This window comes from Eumetopias jubatus, unplaced genomic scaffold, assembly GCF_037043125.1.
Source record: "Eumetopias jubatus isolate StellerSeaLion01/CBP00866 unplaced genomic scaffold, mEumJub1_p1.0 scaffold_3, whole genome shotgun sequence".
NCBI lineage: Eukaryota > Metazoa > Chordata > Mammalia > Carnivora > Otariidae > Eumetopias > Eumetopias jubatus.
In genome coordinates this window covers 121,263,766-121,273,290 of record NW_028274809.1, presented here as the reverse complement: position 1 = coordinate 121,273,290, position 9,525 = coordinate 121,263,766, and the positions used below count along the sequence as shown (strand labels likewise).

The window sequence follows — 9,525 nt, the reverse complement described above, 5'->3', positions numbered from 1 at the left end:
TTCTCTAGCTGTGACACATGGGAAATCAAATTTTAAGTGGGTGGCCTTGTGACCTGTCTTGGAGTTATCAGAGAAAACTTCCTGAGATACCCTTGACATTAAAATGTTAATGACACCAAAAGTCTCTCTAGCTTGAAGGCCCACAGTGAAATAGGGTCCCTCCCTTTGTGGGAACAGTTTGGTGGGAAACATATCCCTTGTAGAGATCTCCACTCCCTGGATTAGAACCTTAGCCAGTGTTTGCTCATTACACAAGGATTGTGGATCCACTTCTGCCAGAGGCATTCAAAACATGCCAAGCTGGTGTTGCATTAAAAAAAAAAAAAAAAAAAACTTGCGCATTCAGCAAATATAAGCTGGTAAGCAGAGCCAGAGTCACTCACTTTCGAGAGGGGAGCTGTCGTTCTGCTGCCTCAGGTTGAATGCAAGCAATGGACATTGAGAAGGTCAACTCCATGGACTTCGGAGAATTTGTGGATGTGTTTGGGAATGTCATTGAGAGATGTCCCCTGATTGCAGCTGCTGTTTGGTCCCAGCGCCCATTCTCCAACTTGGAAGATTTAGAGAAGCACTTTTTTGCCTTTATTGATGCCCTTCCACAGTCAGGTAAGGCTTCAGCATTAGATGCTGAGAATCTCTACAAAGGGATTTCAAATATGCTTATCAAAATATTTTTAAGATATTTCAGCCAAGTTGCTCATCGTTGATATATTGATTAGCAGTTTCTATTGTCAGGTTTAATTTCCTCAGACTTAGTAAATGGGAGTCAGACACTTGCAAGGTGTTAGGCCAAAAGTAGAATTAAAGACATATGTTGGTCTCAGCTCAGGTCTTGATCTCAGGGTCATGAGTTCCAGCCCCTTGTTGGGCTCCACACTGGGCAAGGAGCTACTTAAAAAAAAAAAAAATCCAGAAAAAAGAGACATATGTTGGCTCAGGTAAAGTGGCTGTTAAATGTTAAAGCTATGAGGTCGGGAGGAAAGAAGAACAGGCACTTGTCTCCTCAGGCCTCACAGTCGCTCGGAGGCCAAAGGTCAGGCTGAAGGCCCACCCTCTCTTAGCCAAGTGTGTTCACTTTGGGAATGTCCTGTATGCAAGAGAGGAGACAGCACAGTATCAGAATATCTCAGGAGCCCGGGGAAAGAGCAAATGGCTGACATTTTTACCAGAAAGGGCCAGTCTGGACTGGACTGCTGAGGAAAGTAAACTCATTCAGATCAGCAACTCCCCGAGGGAGTGAAGGGGAAAAGACAAAAATCTGAAGGAATTCCTCTGGAGAAAGGGAAAGAAATTGTTGATTTCCTCTGGGTAGAGAGAGAAAAGGAGACACTTCTGGGTGTGGGGTGAGGAGAGGTAGAGGTGGAGGTTTAGGCTAACCCCAAGTGACTCAGAATGACACATGGTCTCACAAGAATTCAGAGGCCGAGGGTTAGAGTCAGGGCTGCTTCCGGGGCTGTCCAGCTATCTTCAGAAAAGCCTGAAGGGAGGCAAGGGACAAGGGCTGCCTTCACAGAGGGGCCTTCCACAGAGATCTGGTGTGTGTGTGGAGGGGTGGGGAAAGAAGAGCCACTCTCTTCTCCACTACGAGGCCAACAAACGGACTCTTGCCTATCCGTCCAGAGTTAGACATTCAGGATGGTTTCCAATTGTCAGGTGAATGTCTCCCAAGGAAGGGACTCATTTTAAGTTATTTTAGGCACATCTAGCAAGAGGGGAGGACAGTGTTATAAACTCAAACTGTCAGAAATGTCGGGGCTATGTTGGCAGTCACCCACTTCTCAGGGCCTTTCTCAGCTCCGCCACTGGGCTCAGGCATCAGTGGGGCTGACGGACACCAGAGCCTTGTAACTGATGACTCACAGGAGTGGTTAGCCCCAGCTTGATGAGCGAAGGGGCTCCCCTTGTCAGCCCACAGCCTGCAGAGCGAGCTGGAAAGAGCAAGAAGCCACCAGAACCCATGTTCAAAATGTCTGACAGGAAAATGCAGGTCAAATGAAAGCCTTCTAGGCCAGAGGGACAGAATTTCTAAAGGGTGTGAATGCCTTATGAATGGCATCTTTTCTATCAAGTTAAAAATAAAAAGGAGAAAAATCCCAATATCTATCTTAATATCCGAGGGGTGGTGGGTTGGGGAGGGAAGGTATCACATGGATAATTTAAATCTAGTATTCACTGGTTTATCCAGTTATTCAACATTTATTTAGGGTTTACTGTGCCAGGAACTTAAATAATAAAAATTAAAACTTCCCTATTTCTGTCTTCCTTCCCACCAGCAGTCACCCCGATTGGTTTGAGCAGAGGTTCTAGTTAAGGTTAGTTAAGGTCTAGATAAGGTTAAATCCAATCACAGTCCTGAGCAAAGTGGGATTTGAGGTTGGCATTCACTCCCTCCCTCCTGAGGCTTGTATTTGATCTCTCTCCTAACTCAACGGGACCTCGGCATTCTGGCCAGCGTCAGAATCCTACATCACTCAGTGAACAGGATACCAGGACTTAACCAAGATTTAAATGCATGAAATGATTCAGAAGATGAGATCATAAAATGACTTTAGAAGACGATGGTTCCTGGTATTACCCCTTACCCACACATTTTCCCTGGAGTGACTTTAGTAGCAGGTCAATGGGACAAAATGACCAGAGGGAGTTGGAGGGTTGTTTGCTTCTGCACTAGACACTGTTCTGTGGAGAGACTTCCCTGTGGGTGGAGCCTGCTTCTCAGCCCTAAGCCGGTCTCCGCACTCTCTTAGGCAGCTGGGAGCAGAGCGTCAACGCTGTATGGGTGGTTACACTGTATCGAATCATCTCGATGATGATGAGGAGGAGGACGATGACAATGATGTTGTTAGATAGACAACTAATAATAACAATAGCCAAAAAGCATTTGACCGTTACTATTGGTGTGTTTCAGGCACTTTTCTCAGCATTTTGCATTTGTCCACTCATTTAATCCTTACAATCATCTTATAAAGCAAGTATTATTATTATACCCATTTTACAGATGAAAAACCGAGGCACAAGGAGATTAAATAACTTGATCAAGAACACACAACTAGAAAGTGGCAGAACTGGAATTCAAAACCCTGATAGTCAACCCAACAGCATTTGAAGCATTTTTAGAGAATCAGAAGAACAGTCTAGAAACAGTTTCTAGGGGTTTCATCTATTCATTCAGTAATTTATTCAGTTAACATTAATGCTTGTTGTCCCAGATCCTATGTTTGGCTGTTTACATAAACAAATACAAAGGGATTTACCGACTAGTCCAGCTTTAATCTGTGCATGGTTGGAACAAACTGGGTGTAAGAGAGTCTTTGAATCCTAACACTAAAAGACACCTTAAAGAAAAGTTTGGGATATGGTGATCTACCTGGTTAAGGCTTTGTTTTATACATGATCTCTCTACCATTAGCAGAAACCAAAATCTTGTTTCTAGAGTAAATCGAGGTTGACAATCTAGTTAAGTTGCACTGTGACAATTACTGGTCAGCAGGTGGCAGTCCAGGATTAATATTCAGCTCTAGCATTAATTGGCCAAGTGCCTTTTTGAGCCAATCAGTTCCTGATTTCCAGGCAAGGGGCAACGCAAAGGTAAAGGGAAGATGGTTGAAACACCCACCCATCCCCCCCCCACAGCCAATAACAAACCAATTCAGGACTGATCTGTGTTAAAAAAAAAAAAAACCCTCTCATAAAATAGGTTAATCATGTATTTCCTTGTGATATTTCAAAATGGCAATATTTCCATAATTTATTACTTAATATTTATTTCACAACATAGTTGTTGAATGAATAAAAAAGATACTAATAATTTCCTGAAATGCAGACTATAAGGTATTTAGAAGAGACTATTAAAATGTGTGCAATCAGGTGCCCGGGTGGCTCAGTCGTTAAGCGGCTGCCTTCAGCTCAGGTCATGATCCCAGGGTCCTGGGATCGAGCCCCGCATCGGGCTCCCTGCTCCGCGGGAAGCCTGCTTCTCCCTCTCCCACTCCCCCTGCTTGTGCTCCCTCTCTCGCTGTCTCTCTGTGTCAAATAAATAAATAAAATCTTTAAAAAAATGTGTGCAATCAAAAAAAAAAAAACATATAGCACTCCTTCCTAAGAGTAATGTGTTGGTCAGGTGCCCACTGTGCCCCAGGAATTGTCCCAGGCATTGGGGATAGAACAGTGAACAAAACAAGTGTCTACCTTCAATGAGGTACATTCTAGTAGAGACAGGATTAACATAAATAAGTGAGATAATTTCACATTCTAGACACTATTAGAAGAAAATATGTAATAAAAGATATCTTTCTTAGGAAGTGACATTTGAATTTAAAACCAAAAAATGAGGAGGAAGCAGTCTAAGATCTAGGAGAAGGCCATCTAAGAAAAGGAACCTGAGACTTTTGGCATTTCAGGAACACAGAAAGCCCATGGTTACGTGAGGAATAGTGAAGAGTGGAGGGATATAAGGAAAGAAAGGTCGGGGGGGGCTGCAGAGGTGCTAAAAGTGAGGGGTGATGCTCATTCAGACTAAAGTTGGAGCAGGAGAGATGGAGAGATGTGACTGGATTCTCAGAATACATTTTAGAGTTAGACTGGCAGTTTTTACATTAAATTAAATTAAATTTTATTTTATTATGTTATGTTAGTCACCATACTAGACTCACAGTTTTTTTAAAGATGTATTTATTTATTTTTGAGAGAGAAAGTGGGGGTGGAAGGGGCAAAGGGAGAGGGAGTCTCAAGCAGACTCCCTGCTGAGCGTGGAGCCTGACAAGGGGCTGGATCTCAGGACCCTGAGACCAGGACCTGAGCTGAAACCAAGAGTCGGTGGAGACTTAACTGACTGCACCACCCAGCTGCCCCTCAACGGGTTTTTTTGATCGATTTTGGGGGGGAAGTCAGGTCAAAAACAAAGAGAAATTAAGGATAACTTCTAAATTTTTAATCTGAGTAACTGAATGGGTAGGAGTGCTGTTTTCTACAATGCGGAAAACTTTACAATTGAGAGGACAAGGTGGAAAATGAAAGCTTGTTAAGTCTGAGGTGCCTACTAATCATCCACATGAAAATACTGAGTGTCCGTATGGACTGTAACAAAGGAACTCATTGGAAAGCTGTAGGCTAGATTGGATCTGGGTGTTATCAAAAAAACTGATGGCATTCCTGGGGCGGGCTCCCTCTTCATCAGGGAGCCTGCTTCTCCCTCTCGTCTTCCCCTGCCCACCACATCATTCTCTCCCCCCTTGAAATAAATAAATAAATAAAAATCTTTAAAAACGAACAAACAAAACCCAAAACTGAGGGCATTTAAAGACCTGGGACCCAATGAGAACATCTGGGCATCAAAGTAAAAACAGAAGGGAAGACATGTAAGTACTGAGTCCTGGGGTACTTTGGTGTTAGTGACCTGGCAAAGCAAGAGCCATCAAAGAAAGGAGGCAAGTGATGGTAATCTTTTAAGAAGAAGAGCGAAACAACCATGTGACATTCTCCCAAGAGGCTGAGGAAGAAGACAGAGCACTGGTCATTGTGTTTGGGCAAGATGTCCATCATCTGTGACCTTGATGAGTGCACATTGGTTGGTTGGTGGGGCTGCAAGCTTAATGGAATGAATGGAGGAATAGGAGGTGAGAAAGGGAGGAACACTGAGTGGACAACTCCTTTGAGGAGTTTGCTGTAAGGAGGAGCGGAGATAGAGGGAGAACCTAGAGGACAATAGGGAATCAAAGGTGGGTTTTAAATTTCTTGATGGGATGAGTGATTCTAAGGCATGTTTGTGTGTTGATGAGGATAAAGCAGAGAAGGGCGTGGGGAAGAGAAATGGATGTTTGAAATTGTAGTCTTGAGATGAAAAGAGGGGCTGGCTTCAGGAACACAGCAGAAAGGACAGATGATCCATTGTACCAGGAGGGAGAACACACTAGTTCCTACTGATGTCGGGACCCTGGTGGCCCGCAGTGGGGTTCTAAGCCAATTGCCTGCTCCACCGTGGCCGCCGGCGCCTGCGCTGTTCTCCTATTGAAATAGAAAGAGTCAGCTCTGTGCCAGGTACTCTTGTAGATGCAAAGATGCATGACTTGTGGTCATAGCAAATAATACATGTCTACACCTACATCTCTACATGTCACATGCCAGTGACACAGGCAGTAGGGTTTTAGGAAAGACTGAAGAACAGGCAGCATTCAAATGGTCCTGTGAACCACAAGACACTCCACTGAGCTGGGTCAGTGCCTCCCCCGGGGAGTACTCATGGGGTCAGTGTTGTGGGACAATAAAGGGGAAGTCTGGTTGGATGGGATCAGGTTCTCTTTTTTTCTGACCTACCATCCTCTAACGGACTCCCTGTACCTTTCTCTTTTTATCGGCAGCTGTGTGTGTGTGTGTGTGTGTGTGTGTGTGTGTGTGTGTGTGTGTGTTCTTCTTCTCTTTGCTCTGCCCCTTTCTGGGTCTCCCTTCTCTCCTCTTCCCCCTCTCCTCCCTGCAAACAGTGTAAAACACAGGCTCAATCCTAGGCAAATATTAACCCCAGGCGGCATTTTCAAGAGGGAAGACGAACCCAGGGGAGTGGGAAGCGAGGTGCAAAAGCAAAAAGGAAAGAGGCAGGTCTGGTGCACGCTGCACCTCCACCTCTCTGCTCTGCTCTCAGCTAGGCTAGTCCGCTGGGGAAGGACCCCCACAACGGCACCACCCACCAATAGCTAATGACTTCCCCCAAGCTCAAGTTGGGCTTCTAGAGAATAAGAAATAAGGGGGGGAGGGAAGCTGAGAGAGGGGGAGCCACTGAGAAGACTGGGTCTCAGCTAGCGCCCCACATCTACAGACTGCTTTGAAAACCTGAATATGCAAGGAGGGGGAGCCAGGGCGAGCCCTCTGGGTCTGGACCTGTAGAGCGGCCCAGGACTCTGTTTTCCCATTCTCCAGCCGGCCTTTGCGGGGCCCAGGGCTGGGTGGGTGCGGAGTAGATTCTGCAAGGCAGCTGCCCGCTGGGCACAGCCAACCTCCAGGACCAGGGGTTGGGGCGGGGAGTGCAGGTAACACCTTCATTTTCGCCCCACCTGGACCGGGCTGGAGACAGGAAACAGAAAAGAACCACCTCCCATTTGCAGTGCCCCGGGGACTGGGACGTAAGAGGAGGTCTAGAATAGTGGTGTTGTAGAGATGGAAGAATTGGTGACTCAAGTTTCATTTAAATAAGCGCTCCTTAACCTTGTAGGGGCAGCCAGTGCCCCCAAATCACCTGGCATTTGAGCTACTAGCTAAGTGACCTTGGGCAGGTCACCTAATCCCATTGAGCTTTCACTGAATGCTCTCTTAAATGCAGATGTTCCCCACCCCACCCCCCAGTTATCCCCACCTGGCAACTGTCTGAGTTAGATGGTGCCATCCCAATCATTCTTTAATTGGGCAGAAACTATAAGGCTTGAGTACCGGGAGGTTTATGCCATAACTAGAGTGAGTTTTAAATGATCTCCTTTTCCAACTCATGACTAATCCCAGTGCCACGGTCAGATACTCCCAGCTGCACCACAGTCCAGTTACAATGTTTACTATAACTAATAATAACGGCTGTTTATTGGATGTTTGCTAGCATTAGGCACTGTGTTTTAGGGAAATGAATTGTCTCTAATCTTCACAACTACTCAGCAAGTTAGGTGTCATTATCCTCATTGTACAGATTAGGGCTGTCTGCTTACCATATCTGAAATCTTGCCCAGCCTTGAGGATTTGAATTCTCTCTTTAGAGAGCTAAGCAAAATGGTTGGCCGGGGCTCAGGGAAACTCCCTGGATTCGGATTGAAAATCTCAGGTATCACACCAGGGTTTTCCAATTTTAGGCCTAGGAGATTCTGAGAAACTATCTTCCAAGAAAACTCCAAGGTAGTCTCTGCAGTGTCTTTGGGACCTAAAGTTGGAGAAGGGGAAACAGCCTCAGACAGGGTGGGTGGTGAGTGGGTGTTATTTTCCTAAAAGGAGGAAAGTCACTTTCATTCAAAGGGCTGTGGAATTCCGGCTGGAAATGGGCTTCTTTGCAGTTAATCATCTGTAAGGCTCTTTGGATGCTTGATTCCAGAAGCCCAAAACTCACACTTCGGATCACAAAATCCTGGACATTTATTTGCCAAGCCCCATGGATGTTATCCCTCTGGACCCTCCCCGCCCTTCTCCTTTGGAACAGAACGAAACCCATTCTGTGGCTTTTGCAGGAAGTCTTCAGGCCCTTGTGTCCGGCCCTCTTCGACATCAAAGCCCCCTTGAGAGCAAAGGACTTTGAAAAGATACGAAATGCTCGGTCTCCTTATCGCGTCCCTGCTCCCTCCCGAGCAAGTCGTAAATTCCGAGCCCCAGTGGCCTCTCCCCTCCGCTCTTCTTGCCCCAAGGTCTCAAAGGACAAACTTGTCACTTCCCGCCCCGCCCCGGGTCCAGGCCGAGGCCCCTGAAGTTGGGACGGAGGGGCGTCCGAAGGTTCGGGACGTGTTTGAGGGGCGGTTGCAGTGGGCACCCCTGAACCTCCAGGACACCCCTTGTTGCCCCTTCGTCACCTCCTGAAGACCCTGCTTCCCTCGCGAGGCCCTCTTCGGGCGGGGTAAGAGGCCCAGCTCTGCCCGCAGGCAGCCCCGTGCGTCCTCCCCGCGGCGCGGTAACGTGCCCCTGACGCGTGTCTGTGCTTCCCTGCAGGCCAAGAGGGCATCCTGCGCTGCCACCCGGACCTGGCGGGCCGCGAGCTGCAGCGGGGCACGCTCACCGCCGAGTCGCAGCGCGAGCAGAGAAGCGCGGGCCTGACGAGCCTGGGCGCGGACGAGCGGCTCCGGCTGGCGGAGCTCAACGCGCAGTACCGCGCGCGCTTCGGCTTCCCCTTCGTGCTCGCTGCGCGTCTGAGCGACCCGGCGGCGGTGCGGCGGGAGCTGGCGCGCCGGCTGCACCGCCCGCCGGCGCAGGAGTTGCGCACCGCCCTGGGCGAGGTGAAGAAGATCGGCCACCTGCGTCTCGCCGACCTCCTGGGCGCCCACTCGGCCGGGCTGTAGCAGCCCCGCGAGCCCGCGACCCGGGGCGCCCGCCGGGACGCGCAGGGACGCGAGGCTGGCGCAGGCCCGGAACGGCGTCCACACGCGCACAAAGGGAGGGGACAACTGAAGCCATCGCACGAATAATGAGCCCTTTTGTCCTCCCCACCCCCCCACACACACTCGCACGCTTTGCCAAAATATCTGTATAGGTTCGTGCTTTGCCCCCGATTTATCCAGCTCACTGCTTCAATTCTTCACTCCCTTTGCAGCGCGTTGACACCACCAGCCTTTGTGGATTCCAAAGCGCTTATCCAGCTCTTGTTGGCGCCGCATCCTCTCCTGCTAAGCCCGAGCTGCGAAGCAAAACGGGCGGAAAAGGAATCCACAGTGGTTTGTCTGTTTTTTCTTCTCCCACCTCATTTTCTGTACCCGACATTAACATGTGAGCAGAAGTAGTTTTCTCACTCTGGGGCGCCTACGGGAGCCGGAGCTAGAAAAGCAAAGTACTGATTTGGGTCTTCCGCGCCGGGGA

At 48.2% G+C, this 9,525-nt stretch overlaps 1 protein-coding gene across 1 annotated transcript; it reads left to right on the top strand.

Annotated features, from left to right (window-relative positions):
* Positions 1-422: 422 nt before the first annotated feature.
* On the top strand, positions 423-9,011 carry URAD (ureidoimidazoline (2-oxo-4-hydroxy-4-carboxy-5-) decarboxylase). Its single transcript, XM_088022183.1, has 2 exons — positions 423-606; positions 8,665-9,011. The coding sequence occupies exons 1-2, from the start codon at positions 423-425 to the stop codon at positions 9,009-9,011; spliced, it is 531 nt and encodes a 176-aa protein (XP_087878309.1).
* Positions 9,012-9,525: the final 514 nt, after the last annotated feature.